We start from the raw sequence: 21827 nt of genomic DNA, 5'->3' as shown, positions 1-21827 counted from the left end.
AATACTGGTAAGCTGTGTGTGCGGAGTACAATGGAGGGAGCAGGAAGAGTGAGAAGTAGAGGAGGCCGAGGAAGAGGACGTGGAGGTGAAGAAGTAGGATGAAGAGGACAACAAGGACAAGGAGGAGCAAGAGGAAGACGAGGAGGGGGGAGAGGAAGAAGTAGGATGAAGAGGACGACAAGGATAAGGAGGAGAGGGAGATGAGGAGGGGGGAGAGGAAGACGAGGAGGGGGGAGAGGAAGATGAGGAGGGGTGAGAGGAAGGGTAGGAAGAGTAAGAAATAGAATTGCTGATGACATCAGAGCTACAATAGTGGACCATGTCATCAACCGTGGAATGACCCTGAGGGTAGCTGGCCAACGGGTCCAGCCTAACTCGAGCCGCTACACTGTAGCAAGTACCATAAGGACATTTTGAAATGAGAATCGGTGAGTACAGTCACTTCGCACAAAGACTTGTAGCACTGCCATATGCCAATGAGAAACACACCAATACCATTGATGTAAAAATACTGAAATTGTGACTTTACAGAGTTGCTAGATGACCAGATGCTGGGGGCAGAGGAAGCATGTTCACTGCAGACCAAGTAACCCATATAGTCATTATGGCGACTGCAAATAATCCTATACTTGGAAATGAACACTTGTGTTTGTTTTGATGTGTTTGAATAAACACCAGTACTTGAAGTTTGGATCCCTCTATGCTTATGGATCTATGACAGAAGTATGAGCTCACACTGACATAGCCTACCTTGTGCACAGAGAAAGCAAAAGCCAGATGTGTTTTGTATTCATACCATCAGTGTGCAGTTGGCGCATTGTGTGCTTAGTAGATGATGGCTTGTGTGTACTGTTTGATACGGAAACACCATTTTTACAAAGGTGTGAAGAGTTAATCTAGTTAATCTCTGTGTTTGCTTTTGCAAGAGAACTACAATGTTTTGATGATTGGGTGACAGGTTTTCTTATTTGTGTGAAGAGTTTTACAAAATTAGCCAATAGTTACAAAAAATGTGCTTAAGCAATGAGAAAAAACTGTAAATGTGCCTGTGAAACTGAAGGCTGCTCCTCACTGAAGCTCCTGTCACATGCAGTCCTTCCATTTAACTAATCATCAGAGAAATCACACAGATCTGCAAAAAAACAACACATTTTTCAGCTGCTTGGATGTTTTTGGTCAATTTATGTTTTTCAGGGTGCTGAATCCAAAAACTCCACTTCCCTCCATCACGTGCAGTTATTTACATTAAAAAAAGCCCAACAGCGGTGAAAATAAATCACTATTCTGAGCTTCTCACACCACCAAACCCACCGCACCCGCCCGCCTGCTGAAGCCCCTCAGTGCCTCACGTTTTCTACTTTTATTTCTCAAGAGTCTTAGAAATATCTTAGAAATATTAAATTAATGTAAGAAATCCTTATTGGATATGTTTTTGACTCAAGTATAGGATTCCAGAGTAAAAAAGGAAATTTTGCTTAATGAAACTAAAAACATGAGTTTTGCAAGAGAATCTGACCAGATCCATCCATCTTCATCCGCTTTATCCGAGGCCGGGTCGCGGGGGCAGCAGCCTAAGCAAAGAGGTGTAATGTATGTAATTTTTAAAATATTTTCCTGGTTTCAGTGAGTAACAATCTATAAGAAACAGTCAGGAAATCCTGTGCAGTGTTTTGGTTGCAGACCTGTGTAATCATACAGTATAAAGGAGGTTAAGAAAGGAGAGAAATGATTGAGGCCGGAGCTGTACATGGTTTGGGAATGTAGGATGCCTGAAATGACCCTTAGATGAGGTGACTGGGGCCAAGTCCTCCTCCCAGTGAGACCATGGCACAGACCCAGCACACGCTGGAGATATCGTCTCTCCAGCGTGTGCTGGGACCATCTCAGTGTGTCTCCTGAAGTGCTGGAAGAGGTGGTTGGGTTGGACCTGCAGCTGTAAAGGGGAGGGGTGGATGTGCTACATTTATTTTACATTAAAGGAACGATGTAAAGTCCAGCCTGATGTCACCTTATGCACAAATAATCAGTCCCAGTGTAGAGTGAGGAGTCAGCTGATGAATGTAGCACAAATAATTTGAAATAAAGAGTCGGTGCAGCTGGTGACCGTGTGTTTCTAAAGTAAATGAAGTGGTCTTTCTTACTTGCTCTCCATCTCTGCTCTTCCTCTTGCAAATGCTCGTCTTGATCAAGGAGAGCAAACAAAGGAGCGAAGCTGTTCTTCACTGCATCCTCACTGCAGAGCATTAGCTTGTGTAATTGTGCACTTGCACAACTCTGACAGCGTTTCCTTGTTTGTTTCAGACTTTCATTTTCACTGATGGTGATGACAAGGAGCTGCAAATGAGGACTGGTAAGAGGAACCAGTTTTACAGGGAAAAAGGATGACAACCAAAATGTCCCTCAGACTGCTGCAGCAGTGTGATCACATGTTGTACTGACACAGTGGAGACTGTGCACTGCTGTTTGTGCAGTACTGACCTTTCTCACAGCGTGTGTACACTCATCCTGATAATGAGAATGCAATATTTGAAACTGTTGATGTTCAGCAGTATTTTTTGATACCATTTGGACAAACAAAAGCTGTTGTTACAACGTTAAAAATTAGACCTTTAAAAAGACTGAAGTAGGCTGAAAAATGATGACTGAGTCCACAGTGCTGTGAGTGAAACCTGACTTCTGGGTGTCCCAAAGCAAAGAAGCCCAGCTCCTGCCAGCGTGTCAGCACTGTGGACAGTTAGCTTTGAAATATTTAGAACTGAGATGCACGATGATGGTGCTGTCAGACAAATTGCATCACATAAAGACAGTTATAGATCAATCACTTCCTGTTACAACACAGTTATGTTTGTGCTTATCTGCTACATTAACACAGCTAACAGATCATCTGCAGAGGAATGGCTTATTTGAAGAGTTTCAGTCAGGTTCCAGAGCTCATCACAGCACAGAAACTGAGCATAATATTTTATTACAGCCCTTAGAGTACACTGTTGTAGGTATTTGATTTGAATAATTAGTGGTTTGTATCATATCTATCTAATAGACTCCAGTTTGTGCATGTAAATGGAGAGTCCTCTTCACACACTGAGGTTAATTATGGAGTTCCACAGGGTTCAGTGCTAGGACCAATTCTGTTTACATTATACATGCTTCCCTTAGGCAGCATCATTAGAAGACATAGCATACATTTACACTGCTATGCAGATGACACCCAGCTCTATCTGTCCATGAAGCCAGATAACACACACCAATGAGTTAAACTGCAGGAATGTCTTAAAGACATAAAGACCTGGATGGCCGCTAACTTTCTGCTTCTTAATTCAGATCAAACTGAGGTTATTGTACTCGGCCCTGAAAATCTTAGAAATATGGTATCTAACCAGATTCTTACTCTGGATGGCATTACCTTGGCCTCCAGTAACACTGTGAGGAACCTTGGAGTCATTTTTGACCAGGACATGTCCTTCAACGCACATATTAAACAAATATGTAAGACTGCTTTCTTCCATTTGTGCAACATCTCTAAAATTAGAAATATCCTGTCTCAGAGTGACACTGAAAGACTAGTTCATGCATTTATTAGTTCCAGGCTGGACGACTGTAATTCATTATTATCAGGAAGTCCTAAAAACTCCCTGAAAAGCCTTCAGCTAATCCAAAATGAGAGAGAGTCGAACAAAACCAAAGGTGGAGGAGTGTGTTTCATGATAAACAGAAAGTGCTGTGATGCCAGGAGCATTTCTACTCTCTCCAGCGGCTGCTCGCCACATCTGGAGTTCCTGAGCATTAAGTGCCGCCCTTTCTATCTGCCCTGTGAGTTCACCTCAGTCATCGCCACGGCGGTCTACATCCCACCCCAAGCGGACACAGGTATGTCTTTGTCCGAATTACATGATGTGCTGAGCTCGCTTCAAAACAAGGACCCGGGCGCAGCCCTCATTGTAGCAGGAGACTTTAACAAAGCGAACCTCAGACAAGTCATGCCAAACTTTTACCAGCATGTCTCGTGTCCAACGAGAGGGGATCGGATTTTGGATCACTGCTACACGCCATACAAGCAGGGCTACAAAGCTGTCTCACACCCGGCTTTTGGGAAGTCTGACCACAACGCCATCTTCCTCATTTCCCAGTATAAACAAAGCATACGGAGGGAAGACGTGACCACGAGGGAGGTAAAACGGTGGACTGCCCAATCAGAAGCTACGCTACAGGACGCACTCAACGACGTCGACTGGGACATGTTCAGAGCATGCGCAGTCGACAACGAGTTTACGGAAGTAGCAGTATGCTTCGTCAATATGCTAGCGGAGGAGATTATCCCCACTGCGAGAGTCACCACATTCCCAAACCAGAAACCGTGGATGGACAGATCGATCCGCACTGCAGTAAACGCCAGGACCGCCTCCTACAACGCGGGTCTCACCACTGGCGATATGAGCGCCTACAAAGCGGCCTCATACGGCGTGCGGCGCGCGGTGAGAGATGCCAAACGCAGGTACCGGGAACGTGTGGAGTCCCGCTTCCACCAGGGCGACACACGGAGTATGTGGCACGGACTCCGCACCATTACGGACTACAAAGCCAGGGACACTGCGCCGATCAACGCCGACTCTGCATTCACCAACGAGCTGAATCGGTTCTACGCCCGTTTCGAGGTTAGCCAGGCGGCTAATGCTATCTACCGCCTGACTACCGAGGACAGTGACGTCATCAGCGAGAGACCAGCATCGCGGAGCGTGACGTCCGAGCGGCACTGAGGAGAGTGAACACAAGGAAAGCGGCGGGGCCAGACGGCATCACCGGCCGTCTGCTGCGCTGCTGTGCTGACCAGCTAGCAGGTGTGTTCACTTACATCTTCAACGAGTCCCTGGCGAAGTCTGTGGTCCGCACATGCTTCAAAAGATCCACCATCATCCCTGTGCCCAAGAACAGCAAACCCTCATCCCTGAACGATTACCGGCCAGTTGCACTGACCTCGGTAGTAATGAAGGTGTTTGAGAGGCTGCTGAAGAACATCATCTCCTCCTCCATCCCAGACACCACAGATCCGCTGCAGTTCGCCTACAGATCCAACAGATCCACAGAGGATGCCATCGCCCACGTCCTACACACCACTCTCAGCCACGTGGACAAGAAACAGGGTAACTATGTGCGAATGCTGTTTGTTGATTACAGTTCAGCGTTTAACACAATAGTGCCCTGCAGACTGTTCACAAAGCTCAGGGATCTGGGACTTAACAGCCGTCTGTGTGCATGGGTGTTGGACTTCCTCACTGGCAGAACTCAGGTGGTGAGGGTGGGCAGGTGCTTCTCCAACAGCATCACCATCAACACAGGAGCACCTCAGGGATGTGTCCTCTCGCCACTGCTCTACTCCCTCTACACTTCAGACTGTGTGGCCACCCATGGCTCCAACACCATTGTGAAGTTTGCTGACGACACAGTGGTGTTGGGTGCCATCTCCAACAACGATGAGGCGGCCTACATGGATGAAGTGAAGAATCTGGCATCATGGTGCCAGGACAACCACCTCCAGCTGAATGTCAGCAAGACCAAGGAGCTGGTGGTGGACTTCAGAAGGAGTCAGCACAGAGACTACAAGCCCATTATCATCAATGGAGCTCCAGTGGAGAGGGTGCAGTCCTTCAAGTATCTTGGTGTCCACATCTCCTCAGACCTGACATGGGCTGCCCACATTCAGGTCCAGACCAAAAAGGCTAGGCAGCGCCTGTATCACCTACGACAACTGAGGAAGTTCAGGGTCTCTCCAAAGATCCTCAGGATTTTCTATACAGGCGCTGTGGAGAGCACCCTCACACAGAACATGGCATCGTGGTTTGGGAACAGCTGTGTGAAGGACCAAAAAGCTCTCCAGAGAGTGATCCGTACAGCAGAACGCTGCTGCAGGATTGCTCTCCCCCCGCTTCAGGACACCTACACCAGGAGATGCCGGACTAGAGCAGATACTGAAGGACCCGTCCCATCCTGGCAACAAACTGTTCCAACTTCTGCAATCTGGTAGAAGGTTCCGCATCTTCCGGGCAAGGACAGAGAGACTCAAGAGGAGCTTCTATCCCCAAGCCATCCGTGCCCTAAACACACACACCCGCCCGCTCACATCATCTATAATTGACTGAGACAGGACTCTTCCAGACACTAAACCAAGGCACAATGTACATTTCAATTCCTTTAATTTTAAATATGTGTATATTGTCTATTCTGTAAAATAGTCAGATGTCTATTCATATTAATGTACAGAATTCACCTGCTTGCTGCTACTACTGCACATTCACCCAGTGTATATACTATATGTGTGTGTGTGTGTGTGTGTGTGTGTGTGTATATGTATGTCGAGGAGCGTGTCAGGCTACATTTCACTGTGTGTTATACTTGTATAACTATGCATGTGACAAATAATAAAGAACCTTGAACCTTGAAAATGCTGCAGCAAGAGTCCTGACAGGGACTAGAAAGAGAGCAGATTTCTCCTGTTTTGGCTTCCTGTTAAATCCAGAATTCAAAATCCTGCTGCTCACATACAAGGTCTTAAATAATCAGGCCCCATCTTATCTTAATGACCTTGTAGTACCATATCACCCTATTAGAGCACTTCGCTCTCGCTCTGCAGGCCTACTTGTTGTTCCTAGAGTATTTAAAAGTAGAATGGGAGGCAGAGCCTTCAGTTTTCAGGCCCCTCTTCTGTGGAACCAGCTTCCAGTTTGGATTCAGGAGACAGACACTATCTCTACTTTCAAGATTAGGCTTCAAACTTTCCTTTTTGCTAAAGCATATAGTTAGGGCTGGACCAGGTCACCCTGAATCCTCCCTTAGTTATGCTGCTGGGGATTCCCATGATGCACTGGGTGTTTCTTCTTCTTCACTCACTGTCTGTTTATAAAACTCTTAGAATTTTGCACACAGCTCTGCAGGAGTCTATTCAAACCCTTATGCTGTCTCATCACAAAGATAATGTGCTGTAGCCACATGGATCGATGCAGATCTGAAACAAAGCAGAGTTACTGCCATTATATCCAGTCTACATATGGAGATGCAGTGGGATGCTCTAAGAAATCTTAGGTTAAAGTCTTTTCTGTTGTCTCTTCACCAGGAGCTAACATCATCAACACTAACTGCTCAGCAGCTCACACCCGACAGGCTCTGTGCTGCAAGATGTCTGTAGAGTACGATAAATTCATCGAGTCTCAGAGGAAGTGAGTGATTGCAAGGATGGAGCAGTTAGCTCTGACTCAGCCTGCACGTCTGACCCTGTGTGTTTGCGTCGTAGGTGGTTCTGCCACGTGGATGATGACAACTACGTGATCCTGCCCAGCCTGCTGCAGCTGCTCTCGTCTTACCACCACAGCCAGGACGTCTACCTGGGCCGGCCCAGTCTGGATCACCCTATAGAGGCTGCAGAGAGGGTCAAGAGTGACGGTTCGGTGGGTCAGCTTTCCGCTTTTATGGCTCCACTCGCACACAAATAAGGGAAATTTGGCGACGCTGTCCACAGTCCCCTGTGACATGAAAGTTGGCGACATGTAATAAGAGCTAGCTAATGTGCTCTTTCCTTTCTGGTTCAGGTGTCTGTCAAGTTCTGGTTTGCTACAGGTGGAGCAGGTTTCTGTATCAGTCGAGGTCTGGCCCTGAAAATGAGTCCGTGGGCCAGGTAGGATGCTGCCTCTGCTTTGAAAGGATTTCTACGCTCTTATATTTTGTACATTCTGGTGCAAAATATATACATTTATACACATATGCATGCTCTTTTCAACTCGCATCAAATCTCTGCGCAGCCCTTGTGAGGGTGACACGTCCTCTTGATTTTCTGCATGGTTGATCCTGAGAAAGCTCAGCTTGGACACTGTTGTCTTGTGTTTTCAGTTTGGGGAATTTCATCAGCACAGCAGAGAAGATCCGACTTCCAGATGACTGTACCATCGGCTACATCATCGAGGCGCTGTTGGAGGTCGCTTTGACACACACGCACCTTTTCCACTCTCACCTGGAGAACCTGCAGAAGCTGCCCATTGACACTGTGCTGGAGCAGGTGAGCCAGAGGTGGCCGGGGACGGCGTTTTACAGAGCTCTGAAACAAAACCTGAAAAACTTCTAAATGTAGTTCAGTTAACAGATTTTATAAAATGACCCACAAAACCAGTGTGAACTAAAGGTGAGCGGGAGATGATACCAACCCACTCAGTTTGATAACGGAAGCTCAGATTCATCCCAATATAGTTTAATATCTTGATGCATTTAGGAAACATTTAGGAAATACAACCTTACAAAGAATTCAGTTCAGTTTTATTTACACAGCGCCAAATCACAACAGTCGCCTCAAGGTGCTTTATATTGTACGGTAGACCCTACAATAATACATACAGAGAAAACCCAACCAAGGCTCAGGGGGGGCGGGGCCATCTGCTGTGATTGGTTGGGGTGAGAGAAGGAAGACAGGATACAGACATGCTGTGGAAGAGAGACAGAGGTTAATAACAGATATGATTCAATGCAGAGGTCTGTTAACACATGAGTGAAGAAGAAACACCCAGTGCATCATGGGAATCCCCGGCAGTCTACGTCTATTGCAGCATAACTAAGGGAGGATTCAGGGTCACCTGGTCCAGCCCTAACTACATGTTTTTGTATTTAATGTATACATTTGTTTAGATTCACTAAAATCCGTCATTTTCACATAAGGGGGGTTTTCAGTGGCAGCAGCTGTGACGTCAGTCTCCATTAAATGTTGATTTATTGTACACTGTATGATTGTTTTGCTGTAGGTGACTCTGAGTTACGGAGGGTTTGAGAACAGAAGAAATGTAGTCGGTGTGGTTGGAGGGTTTTCACTGGCTGAGGACCCCACAAGGTAAACACTGACACTCGCTGTGTCTGAACATCAGGAAGCATGGTTACGTTTACCATCTGTATGAGCTGCGATCACAGTTGTTCTAATTATTGTTGATGGTTTCCTGTAATGAACTCTTTGTGTTCACAGGTTTAAGACGGTCCACTGCCTTCTGTATCCTGACACTGAGTGGTGTCCAGAGCTCAAACCGCGCCACAGAAACTGAATTCCAGTGTGAACATTTATCCTGCAGAGTCGCTCTGAACTCTCTCTGATATTCATTAAACACACAGTGAAGCCTTAAAAACTGAAGCCAAAGAAGCTGTTTGAAGACCATCCAGGCCTGCAGAGCAGAGTTTCTCCACTTCTAACACGCTTTTAAGAGTCGACCTTCTCTCAATTCAACATATATTTGTAGCATGTTTTTTATGGTCGAGCGGAAGCTGAAAAGGGGAAGTTCAAGAACAGCGCTCAGGACGACAATGAGGCGTTCACTTTTGCATCTACACCGAACATGAACGTGATTGGATGACACATGATGATCTTAGAAAGCCTCTCTGAGACCCTCAGTGACCCTGGTTGAGCTCCGGGTAACCGCGGGGCGATTATCTGTGAGTGACTGTGACTGTTGCTAAAGTCACGCTAACAATGATGGACAGCTGGTGTACAAATGCTTCATGCGTGTGCAGGTTGTGCGTCGTTCAAGCCAACAAAGCCAAAGTTGTTTTTAAAGGGCGACGGTAAAGCCGAGGGGAAAATCATGACCGTAAAACGCAGCCTCTCTTCTCCCTGAGCTCGGCGAGTTTAGGTCAACAGCTCTTACATGACAGATGTATGTGGAAACCTCTCTGTTCCTGTTACTTTGGTAAATCCCTGACTGGAGTTTAAAAGCTTTTTAAAAAGTATTAAAACAGTTTGAAGGAGGTAGAAGATTGCTGGTTGGCTGTTTCAGCTGCGGTCTGAAGAAGCATGAGGTCTATTATTGTGACGCCTGTTTTCTAGGGGTGCAACGATACACAAAATTCACGGTTCGATATTTTTTCGATACAAAAAAATGTTCACGCCTTTTTAATTTGTCATTTATTAAAATTATAAATATATATTTTAACTCAAAAGTACAGTTTTTAAATTTAATGTTGCTGAAACAACAAAGGGATAAAAAAAATAAATCTATCTGATCGAGGAATCCCTCATCTTTGGAAAAGAGTTTATTACAGAGAAATGTCTCTTTCAAAATAAAAGCTCTACTATCCGCTTCTTCTGGGCTATATTCTCAGCAGCATATTAAACATATCAGGTCCCCATAAGGAGAATCCTGTGCTAACGGCTGTCTAAATGACTCGGGTAAAGTTTGTAGCATGCGTGCTTGTTGTTTTTGTCTGCTTCCACTTGTCTTTGCACTAGGATGCTGTCGGAGTAAATGTGCAGTCATATTCGTTGTGTTCCCACTAGTGCTGTCAGCCTTAATCTGAAATGACGTTAACGCCACAACACGGCAAATCTCCGTTAACGAGCTACCGCGGATCGCCCCGTGCGTGGGGCTGGATGGCGTCAACACGTTAACGAGCTAACTGCGCTAACACACTAGCTCCCACCCATGTAATTGAGCATTGCGTGGCACATACTGTTTTACTTTAGTCCATGACGCGCTTACCTTCAGGGTCATACGTCACATGAAAACCAAAATAATTCCAAACGCCAGATCTGAATGAGGGTGGGGGAGGTTCAATTTGCCATGTAAAGCACTTTGTGCTACATTTTTTCTGTATGAAAAGTGCTTTATAAATAAAGATTGATTGATTGATGTTGCAACGAGCTTAGCTTCTGTCTCGCTAGCTTGCCCTGCGCTCAGTGGATCTGCGTTCGACTACTCCGCCTAGGCTGCACTGTCGAGCGCAGATCCACTGAGCGCTCAACACAGACAGCACCGTCAGAAGGAAAGTTGATCAAATAAATTAAAAATGTTGTATTGTTCGATACATATGCGTACCGAACCGAAAGCTCTGTATCGAACGGTTCAATATCCATACGAGTATCGTTGCACCCCTACTGTTTTCTGTTTCTGTGTGATTAGACGGACTGCTGCAGAGGAGCAGATGGTGGTAAAAAGCGACACTAACATCGTTCTGCTGCTTTGTAGTTTAGTTTTAAACAGGGTCATTGAAAGATTGGTGTTTGCTGTGAGTCCAACATGTAGACGTGCGCACAGGAAGGACCTCACTGTACTATCATGTACTTGTACGCTCACGATGCAAGAACAGGATGTTCATTCTATTAGGATCTGAGGTCATATGAAATATTAGTGACAGACATGAACTTGGATCAACATGAATGTTTGATACGAGTAGACATGTGACCTCCTGTCTGTGGCCGAGCGCTGCTTTGCTCCTGGCACTCCTACAACGTTACCAGCTGTGGTGACGTGGGGAGTGTCCGTGCGGACTCTTTGGGTTTTATGTAAACCTGCTTTGCATGTCTTGTAGTTTTAGCTCCACAGGAATGATGGGCGGTCACAGGCTGGAGTAAAGCCAACCTCAGCATCAGTTCATGAAATGAATAATGTTGGTTGTAGTTTGGAGCTTCAGTCAGGTCCAAGGGTCAGCACTTTGTTTTCACAAACACCAGCAGTGATTCAGTAATAATAAGCTGTAGCTTACACTTACAGTGGATGTTTGCTTCCTGCAGCCTGTTCTATCAAACAGGTCCTGCTGTCAGTAGCACACAGTGGTCAGCACAGCGTAATACGAGGCTTATTCTTTTAGCTGCAGGAGCCCCAAATCAGGCTTCATAGCACCGACCAGCAGCAGCATCTTCTGCTTTTAGACGACTCTACACATTTACAGCATCCTGACCAGTGAGCACGGTGCAGGGATGTGTCACCGTCGAGTTTCTCGTGTGAAGATTTTTGCTGAACTTCCACTGCTCTGTCTTTCAAAGAGAGGAGAATGAACCGGTTCTTTGTCTCCGCCCACTCTGATCTGTATATTCAGTCACTTCTGCCGGTGAAAGCTGGTGGTGTACAGCACCAGCCTGTTTGCACAAGACTAGAAACCAAACCCCACACCACGAGTCCCACTGCAGGTCAGTGAGTGAGTGTGTTTTTGTCAAAGCTGCCACTGCTCTGTTGTCAATAAAGCTTTCCTGCATTCCTAAGTGTTTCTGTCACATTGATCTATTGAAGAGAAAACCACATAACCGAGACGATGCATGGAAATATTCAGTGTCATGTTGAAATCGCACGTCTGTCAGATTTATAGGAGGTTGAGTCACACAGCCTCCTCGGGAGGGTCTCCTTGTAATTAAACCACAAACTGATGAGCTCGCTGGGATCAACATGTGACGTAGTCCTTTATCACAGCTGAGTGTCCGTGGATGGAGCACAGACAAAAAGGAGTGTGCAAATGAAAAGCGGAGCTACAAGTGAATTCAAAAATAAAATCAGCAAGAAACAACTTTTCCAGTGTAATTTTTAAAAATCTATGTAATACCAGTTACCTCGATGCCTTACAGCATGGAGTTCAAAGTCACCGCTTTGCTTTTGTTGCACACAGCATCCAAAACACCAGCTTAAAATAAAAGTCAGTGTGAAGAAGAGGAAGGGCAGACGATGCAGTTTGATGCTGATGAATGAAAGACGAGGAGCTTTCCCCTCAGGACTGCAGTTCACGCTCCGAAATAAACAGCTAAGCTTTACAAACGTCAACATGAGTGCACACTCAGACATGAGAAAAACCTCCGGATCAGACCTGGAGCTTCAGCACAGATCGAGGAAAGTCGTGAGGAAGCATTTCAAGCCCAGACTGACATCAGAGCTGCAGAGGACGACTGTGTCATCAACGCTGAAGCCTGACCTGGAGGAGGTCAAAGAGCCCAACAAAACAGCTACAAATCAATTGCAGAGATGCTGCAAACTGAAGAAGTGATGACACATCGACAGACATTCAGAGAAATGTGGGAAACTGAGTACGTGCCAGAGGACCCGGGTGGAGCAGAGCTGCTGCTCCTCCACACTGGAAGGAGCCAGGGGTGGATGTTCTGAGTCGTCAATGTGAACACCACCGTGTACACTACATTTGTTGATTAGAAAAACACCTGGAAGACGATGTGACGCCTCTTCACCCTGAACACATGCTCAGGATGCAGCAGGCAACCAGCCTTAAACGGGCCGCTAACAAACAGGACAACAGGAGGAGCTAGGCTACAGCACGGAGGTCACATGTTCCCTGATATTTAGATAAGAAGGACTTTATTTTAGGAAAAATGCTGTGATGTTACTCAGCATTTTTCCTCTAATAGTTTGTCAGTTTTCTTTAGTTGCACTAAATTATCCAGAGGATATTCAGGACCCCGGGGCCCTGCACCGCTGGGGGCCACCCAGGAGGCACATAAAACTAACTTGAGATCTTGAAACTCTAATTATTGGTTTAATGAAGTTATTTTTCCATATCTCACCAGCGTCTCTCTCTCCAACACTGACAAACTTGTAATTTCTTAACTTAATTAGCTTTTTTAGAAATGTCAGATATTTATTTATTTATTTTATTTAAAAGGAGAAAAATATTTACCCCTTTTCTACTAATGGACATGTGCCAAAAGCATTTCCTGAAAATGGATGGGGGTTTCTGAGTTGTGCAGACTAATAACATTATTTCTAACGAGTCTTCGTATATTCTTCAGTAACACTCACTGTTTTAAATGTTAGCACAGAGTGTGCAGGTGGCCCGGAAACACAGAAACATCAACTCTGATTAGAACTTCGCAGTGATCACGTTCAACAAACGAGCTTTTGGATAACAGATGATCAAATCTGTGACCTCATCATATGATTTATAATTACATGCAGATCATCCCAGTGCCTGAGAGGAACACGTGTGTCCAAGTATGTGATGAAATACATCAAATATATATTATGCAGAAAATATTCAATAACGTTAAATGGAGAAGTGAACATTTAGTGGGGGGGGTGGGGGCAGGTTACAGTAGATCTACAGACACATTTAGTGTGCTGTGGAAATAAATCACAGCAGTGTTTCATTGGATGATTACAGTGACTTAAACTAGAGGATGCATTTGCTGCAGTGCGAATGCTGAGAGCTGAAATGTTCAATGTGCTGAATCAACAAATCTTCCAGCTGAAGGTGCAGAACTGTTGAAAGCTGAAGTGTCAAAGTTGGAAAGTAGCTGAAAATCTTTAAAATGTAGGGGAGACCGGGGATAGTTGTAACGTGGGTCAGTTGTAACACTTCCAATTTCTCCAATCAGGGCTAAGTTTCAAATGATGTGACTCATCCTGTGCATGCCCAACTCAGTTCTGCTATCACATGTGAAAAATCAGCACATTTTGTCAAACACAGACAATTTAACATGAAAAAAAGTCATTTGTATGCCAAAAAGTACGTTTTTCTACTTTATTTCAATTTGTGAAAGCATTATCTGCTTTGCAGTTAAACTCATCAAACCTAAATTATGTTATTTGTATGTCTATGGGGATATATTCTGTGTAGGTCTTTAGTGCTAATGTTTTAGCCGTTGGCTGTAATGTTAGCTAGTTCATGGCTATAGGAGTCTGGGTCAGTTGTAACAGCAACAGTCTGGGTCAGTTGTAACAATAACGCAGATGTTACAACTTACCGCACTATTACTTTAACTTATATTAAACAAGTTGGGGCAACGACATCAGCAGAGAGAGGTTCACTAGTCGCTTTTGTATATGCGGTTAATGCCATTGGCAACACAATTCCTCCACTGTTTGTGTTCCCACACATACATTATGCAGACCACTGTGTCAGAGATGGACCAGTAGGAAGTACTGGTAGTGGAAATAAATCAGGATGGGTGCAAGAAACAGATTTCCTCATCTTTCTGAAGCACTCTGCAAACCACACCAAGGTAAGCCAGGATAAAAAGTAATGGAATTGCGATGCTGGTGAACAACTACATTTTTTCAGCTTCATTGTTATGTTCAAAATTGGTGCAAGAGTTGTAGGTTATAATGCCCACTGAGCCAATGAGGCCAAACTCAAGGAAGACCAACCAAAATTAAGGAAATATTCAGTTGCAGAAAATTCCATAATTTGTCTTTTTTGGGGGGTTGGAATATGTTCAAAAGTTAGATTTCTGCATTCTGTCACACACACACAGCTACATAAATGGCTCTAAGTGCATTCATGTGTTGAATAAACAAAGATTACACGTTAATGTTTTGTTAGTACCCTTATTTCATTGTGTTACATTTCACCCCAGGATATGTTACAACTAACCCAGACTATGGGGTTAATCGTAACATTTCACTCTTCGTGTTTGAGACCATACCATGCAATGGGTAATTGTGCTGCAGAGAAAATAGCTGCACATGTAAATACTTTGCATTACATTTTGAATCCACTACCTTAAAAGAGCTTCAATTTACAGACAGAAATGTCAAAAATGTTACAACTATCCCCGGTCTCCCCTACGTTAGAAAAAGACGACTAATGATAATATGAACTTTAAATGTCTAAACTCAAGAATCTCAAAGCATCAGTGACTTTGTTCATCTTCTTCTGTGCCGCGTGGATGAGGAAGCTGACGTTTAGGTCCTGGGAGATGGTGGTTCCCAGAATCTGGTTTACTGTGTCCACTGGGCATGAAGGAAGATCAGATTTGGTGGTGTTGGTTTCAGCCTGAAGCCCACCATCATCTCCAGCTGGAGGCGGTTGATGAATTTTGTAGACTTGACTCCTCCCATCATCCCAGCTCTGCTGTGACACCAGCTCTCCCACCTGAACGTGATTCGTTGTGTTTATTTCACCAAAGATTCAGCAACTATAAAAATTCAACTCAAGCATTGAGCTGTAAGCATTTACATGAGATTTTCTTCTCATATAGACATCTGAAAGGAAAATATTCTTTCACCATAGATGCAGAAACACCGATGAGGGACTTTTTATTTGATTTTGTACAGCGGGACTTGTTTTTTCTTTCCTCCTGATTTGAACGTCTGCAGACGTCTCTGTGCAGCACTGCTCACGTCAACGAGCAGCTGTGGATTTTCCTGAAAAACACTTTTGCGGTGACCGGTTATAAAATATGACTTTTGGGGATTTCACAGGAATCCGGGAGCTTTGCAGCTCTCCGCCTTATATGGCAGGGCTGAGCGCGTGCTCCGTGCCTGTCCACGGGCTGCAGAGTGACCTGGAAGACAAACACGGTGTAGAGGCGGAGGACACGCACACACACAAACACACACAGCTCTGTCCGCTGCGCTGTTGGTGAGTACCTCTTCTGTCATACAAACACAAAACACGAGGAACAGCACAGAGAACACGCGTGGAACATTTCACACTGGAAGTTTTAGCCGAGCTAAGCTCGCTCAGCCTGAGTGTCACGTGACTCGTAACTCCGTCTGTGGCGCTTCCACCTGCAGCGGCTCGCTCACCCACGCAGGCCGAACATGGAGGCTTCGTTTGCAGGTAAACGGGCTCTGGTCACCGGAGCAGGAAAAGGTAAAGGAGACACGCACACGCACGCACGCACACGCAGCGACACCAGCAGGCTGCTTTATGAACAACATCCACCTTCGTGCAAATGCCCCCACCAACCCCAGTGTGGTCACGGGACACGAGACTAAGGCTACGTTCACACTGCAGGTGAAAGCGCATCAAATCCGACTTCTTTGACCCTCTGCGACTCATATCCATCATGGTGACAGTGTGAACGGCACAAATCCGATATTTTCAAATCCGATCTGGGTCACTTTCGTATGTGGTGCTGAATCAGACGCATATCTGATGTTTTAGAAAGCGACTGCTGTTTGATGGTCACGTCGCATTAATTCCGTCTTTTACGTCACTGACGCAAGACGGACGCCAATTATCAGCGCCGGAGAAGACATCGCGAACCTTCCTGGCCCTCCAGTGAAACTGTTGGGAACAACGTGAACATTTTCTTTGTTCTGTATAATCTGCAGATTCTGACAGAAATCTGCAGCTATCCTTTGAAGCAGCGCTCCTCTGAAACAGCAACAAGGATCATTATTAGGTTATCTACATTATTATGTAAATAACAAAATAACTTAAAGCAAAAAATTGGGAAATGTAAAGTCCGAAGTCTTTATATTAAGGCCGTCAGTCAAACATACTGTTGCTCTGGGTCTAAACAGAGCACGCTGTGTGTGACGTCTTCTTTTGCGCATGCGGGCGCTTTGAGCGTTCACACTAGAGCGCGTTTGCTGTCACATTTTATTTGTACTGTGAACGAGCAGACAAAAACATCGGATTTGATCAAAAATTCGGAATTGAGCATCAAGACTTGCAGAGTGAACGTAGCCTAACTCTCCTCTCATGAAACTGTTTCTGTTTTTTACACGAATCAATGCTTAATGTAAAGTTTCACGTGATTTCCACTTGAGCTTGATTTACAAACAAGTTCCTGAACAGAACATTAAATGTCAGCAGTGATGTTGATTTCATTTACACTCAAACACAAACCATCATAGCTCCTTGTGTGGCCCCAAACGGAGGCTGCTGTATAAACGCGTCCTTCACATACATCAAGTTAGACAAATATAAAACACAACACTAACATGTCCTTCTGTCGGCTTCCAGCCGTGTTACAGACGTTTAAAGTGAGACAGTGTTGTGGACGATGAAGTTACTGATTACTGTGAACTCAGCAGAGTGTGCTGGAGGAATCTGATGACACTGCACGGAGCCTGAACCAGTGTCATCAGTGAGAAAGTGGAATAACAGGAGCTTTGTTGGTGGAACGAAGCCTAAGACATGTGTGGAATGTGTGTGTGTGTGTGTGTGTGTCCACTCTGTAATCAGTCTTTGTGTTTATGGATTCTTGTGTCCCAGGGATTGGTAGGGCCACAGCTCTGGCTCTGGCACGCTGCGGGGCAAAGGTCATAGCGGTCACACGAACGCAGGCCGATCTCAACAGCCTGGTGGAGGAGGTGATCACCCCACACACACCCATCTGAGGGGCCCCAGCCCTGACCTTTGACCCACACAGTGGACTGTCAATCAGCATAAAGCATATCTCAGGCCACCTCTTAAAAATGATGCGTATAAAAGCCAACCACGTGTAAATGCACCGTTAGGGAACCGACAGCGAGGAGCTGGAGAGGCGTGTGGGTCTGGTATTATCGTAGGGTCCACCTTACAATATAAAGCACTTTGAGCTGACTGGTGTTGTGATTCAGTGCTGTATAAATAAAATGTCCAAGAAGAGTCCAAAAGAAAAAGATACATTACTAAAATGATATATATGGATTATAAAAGCACAGAATTAACAAACAAATATTTAGGAACCTTTCTAAAGCCTCTTTAAAAAAAAGTCCCAGTTCAGTTTTATTTATATTCACAACAGGCGCCTCAAGGTGCTTTATACTGTAAGGTCGACCCTACAATAACACATACAGAGAAAACCCAACAGTCATATGACCCCTATGAGCAGCACTTTGGCGACAGTGGGAAGGAAAAACTCCCTTTTAACAGGAAGAAACCTCCAGCAGAACCAGGCTCAGGGAGGGGCGGGGCCATCTGCTGCTGGGGAGAGAGAAGGAAGACAGGATAAAGACATGCTGTGGAGGAGAGAGTCATATCTTTAAAAAAAACGTTACATATAAAAAATCCAAAATGTCCTCTTTCTGCAGAGAGACTTGACGTCACCGTAGCTTTAGCTTTAGCTTTAGCTCTGTGCCTGGAAGACGTCAGAAACCCATCACAGCTGTTCCTGTCAGTTCTCTGATGGAGCGTCTGTGATGCACAGATAAACCTAAGAGACTCTAATCGACTCTTTGCCTACAGCTTTGATCTGCACAGTGAGATTTCTTCTCAGTTTAAATCTTATTAATAACTCATCCAAACCTTTTCTGACTCATTATATCAAACAGATTTTAATCAGCTGACGGCGGCTGATGACTTTAAAAGCTGTTTAATGTAGTTTTCACTTGAAGTAGAATCTGCAGTATGTTCGTCATGCAAATACAATAATAGAGAAATAATTTTTTTCAATCTGCACGGCTAACATGAGAAGCATTTCACTGATTGACTCTACGGCAGCAGCTGAAAGAAGAACAAAGCTACCCTGCACACAGTTGGTCTGACCTCAGAACAGCTGTTCAGCATCTGGATTTAGTTGTTCTCGTCAGAGTTTGCTGTTTGTGAGGAGGCCTGTGACTGATTCAGTTCTGGGGCCCAAACTCATTATAAATATTTGATGTCTCTTGTCTTCCTTCTAATTCGAGTCCGTCTGCTTTTGACTTCCTGTCACAGTGCGCCTCCATCACCCCGGTGTGTGTGGACCTCACAGACTGGGGGGCCACAGAGCAGGCCCTGCAGGATGTCGGCCCTGTCGACCTGCTGGTCAATAACGCTGCCTGCGCCAACCTACAGCCATTTCTGGAAGTCACACCTGACAAGTTTGAGCAGTAAAGCAAATATTCTCAACTTTCATATTTGTTACTGAGGAAGTACCAGCCATAAGGACACAGCACAAGCCTGTGAGCCCGAGGCCAGAGCCTCATCATGTGCTAACCTGTCACGTCTGTTGTGTCTTCCAGGGCTTTCAGTGTGAATGTGAAAGCTGTGGTGCAGGTTTCTCAGGTAAAACAAACACGGCCTTTATTAAACCACGGTGTTTCCTTTCTTTGGATTTGATTCGTGGGAAATGCATTGCTTTGAAGTTCAGCTGTGAATGAACCCGTCACAATGAGTGTTGGACAGGGTGCTTTAGAAAACGTGTGATTGGGACTTACAGTAAAAGTGTTTTTTTACCTCGATATTAAGAAATGTCTCGTGTAGATCTGAAAGCTCCGGCTCTATATCTGTGCTTCGCCTGTCGGTCTGAGCCGTGCACAAATCTGTGCTTAAAAAATGAGCAGATGACATTTTGTTACATGAATTGTTTGACGCTGATGTTATTGGTTAAGTTGGGTTTTGGAAAGTTTCTGTAACAAAGCTCGATGCAGTTGAGTGGAGCTTGTAGGGTGTTGGGTTGACCCGTCTCATTCATCAAACTGCTTCTGTGCAATGAGACAAAGCTCCGTCTGTTGGCAGTTAGTGGCTCGTGGTATGAAGGCCCGGGGATCGGGAGGCTCCATTGTTAATGTGTCCAGCCAGGCATCGCAGCGCGCCCTCAGAGAGCACGCCGTCTACTGTGAGGATCACAGACATGGGCGCCACAGCCTCTATCACATTTAAACGAAGAAGCCCAGTGAGGGTAACAAACTGAGCTTCTGTTTCTGCTCTGTGCTCAGGTGCTACCAAAGCGGCTCTGGACATGCTGAGTAAGGTGATGGCTTTAGAGCTGGGACCACATCAGGTACACCACTGTCCTGTTCCACACGTCCAGCTTCCACCTCACAGTTACTAATGCTAATGTGGTTAGCTCAGGTGCATCTTTGTGAAAGCATTAACTGAGTTAGTGATGCCACAGTTATCGTTCAGTTCGTGCTGTCTATTTCTAAATGATCAGGAAATACGGGGAAAACAATATAAGCTAATGCAAGAAACTGTCCAGGAAATGATTTCATGTGAATATTAATTATTCCTGTTCAAGTGTCAAAGTCATTTACACGTGTGCCTCACGTCATGTAAGGTGTTGAAAAGCATTGGAATACTTCGATGAGACCTGATATAACAGTGAAACACTGCCAGCACACACCAATGCCAGGACGGCTCACTGCACTGTGAAACAGCTTCTGCAAACTCATATAGCCTGGTGTGGTGCTGAGAGAGAGAGCAGCAGGTTCATAATCATACACAGGATGTAGGCTTTCAAATCCCAGGAGAGACCCTAAGTGACCCTTCGCTCTCTGAGGACGACAGGCCCGAAAGCAAGTCTGCAAAATTCCCACCTGCACCACAGTGTGATATGTGCAACATAGTGAAGGAGTTGTGTAAAAAGTCGCTGGCAGCTGGTGTCAGTGGTGTCAGCACCAACCTGACACCAAAGTCCACACAGAGTTTTGTAAAGGCTGCATCTAAACGACACCTGAATCAGTTCCTGTGAACTCAACATTTACTGGAAGCAAACAACAGGACAGCAGCCAACACCAAACTTACTTATAAGTTCTATGAGCCAGTGTTTTAAAGCATGTATGAGGTTCATACAGTCGCTTTAGGAGGTTACTTTAGTTACTGCTGCCTGTCCGGCTGTTAACATGAAGTATTCAACAGTCTGATCGGGGTCGTCTGAACAAAGATGGGATCTGACGTCTGTTCGGTGACTCGATTAACTCAGGTGTCGTCTTGTGATCAGATCCGTGTGAACACCGTGAACCCCACAGTGGTGATGACTGACATGGGTCGCTTGGGCTGGAGCGATCCTGAAAAAGCCAAGAGCATGAAGTCCCGGATCCCCCTGGGCCGCTTCGCAGGTCAGTTGCAGCGGTCTTGGTCAGACATGTCCTCTTAGATCACATCACTGTGTTTGTGTTCAGCTCCTGTATGCATGGGAGGAAGTGTTACCCCACAGACAGGTGACGAGTCCACAGAGTGAGACCAGTTTGCATGATCCCAGTCGAGGGTTAGGGACATAACACTGATAGACTCAGTCCTGCCCTCTCGTCTGCACACGATCCTCCCCGTGGTGTCAGGGTTAGCTCTGTAAAGCTGAGTGTGATGTGTGTGTCTGTGTGCAGAGGTGGAGGAGGTTGTGAACAGCATTTTATTCCTGCTGAGTGAAAAGAGCAGCATGATTAATGGAGTCACTCTGCCGGTGGATGGAGGCTTCCTGGCCTGCTGAGCCACATCAGCCCATCGTCCACCTGCTCGGAGCAAAACTTCACTTGCAGATTTCTTCTTCACTGTGATTGTCTCCAATATAACTGGACTCAACCAGCGAGGGGCCCGAAGGATTGTTTGACCCATTGATGGAATTTGTGCTATTAAAAGATAAAAACATGCTGCTGCATTAAAATCAGTATTAAAAACAAAAACTCTGTTTAAAAATAAATTGTTTGTTTTTTACTGAAATATAAATGATCACAGTGACTAAGTCA

General features: G+C 45.2%; 2 protein-coding genes across 3 annotated transcripts in view; both read left to right on the top strand.

The window, feature by feature from the left end:
* Window positions 1–11992, top strand: part of rfng (RFNG O-fucosylpeptide 3-beta-N-acetylglucosaminyltransferase) — a 19655-nt gene extending 7663 nt beyond the window's left edge. For both annotated transcript variants that reach the window (XM_082545382.1, XM_082545381.1), the window contains 7 exons: window positions 2302–2350; window positions 7106–7208; window positions 7283–7436; window positions 7578–7663; window positions 7876–8041; window positions 8775–8860; window positions 8990–11992. In XM_082545382.1, the coding sequence (XP_082401508.1) occupies window positions 2302–2350; window positions 7106–7208; window positions 7283–7436; window positions 7578–7663; window positions 7876–8041; window positions 8775–8860; window positions 8990–9065 (720 nt within the window). In that variant the 3' untranslated portion in view covers window positions 9066–11992. The remainder of the gene's footprint in view (window positions 1–2301; window positions 2351–7105; window positions 7209–7282; window positions 7437–7577; window positions 7664–7875; window positions 8042–8774; window positions 8861–8989) is intronic.
* Window positions 11993–15584: 3592 nt separating this feature from the next.
* Window positions 15585–21781, top strand: dcxr (dicarbonyl/L-xylulose reductase). Its single transcript, XM_082545405.1, has 10 exons — window positions 15585–15672; window positions 15930–16089; window positions 16245–16323; window positions 17677–17774; window positions 19099–19253; window positions 19386–19428; window positions 19882–19981; window positions 20082–20146; window positions 21086–21203; window positions 21468–21781. The coding sequence occupies exons 3-10, from the start codon at window positions 16272–16274 to the stop codon at window positions 21569–21571; spliced, it is 735 nt and encodes a 244-aa protein (XP_082401531.1). The 5' UTR covers window positions 15585–15672; window positions 15930–16089; window positions 16245–16271; the 3' UTR covers window positions 21572–21781.
* The last annotated feature ends 46 nt before the right edge of the window (window positions 21782–21827 follow it).

This window comes from Aulonocara stuartgranti, assembly GCF_965226115.1.
Source record: "Aulonocara stuartgranti genome assembly, chromosome: 8".
In the NCBI taxonomy this organism is placed as follows: domain Eukaryota; kingdom Metazoa; phylum Chordata; class Actinopteri; order Cichliformes; family Cichlidae; genus Aulonocara; species Aulonocara stuartgranti.
The sequence above is the reverse complement of the archived record's forward strand: the minus strand, read 5'-3'. Positions and strand labels throughout refer to the sequence as shown.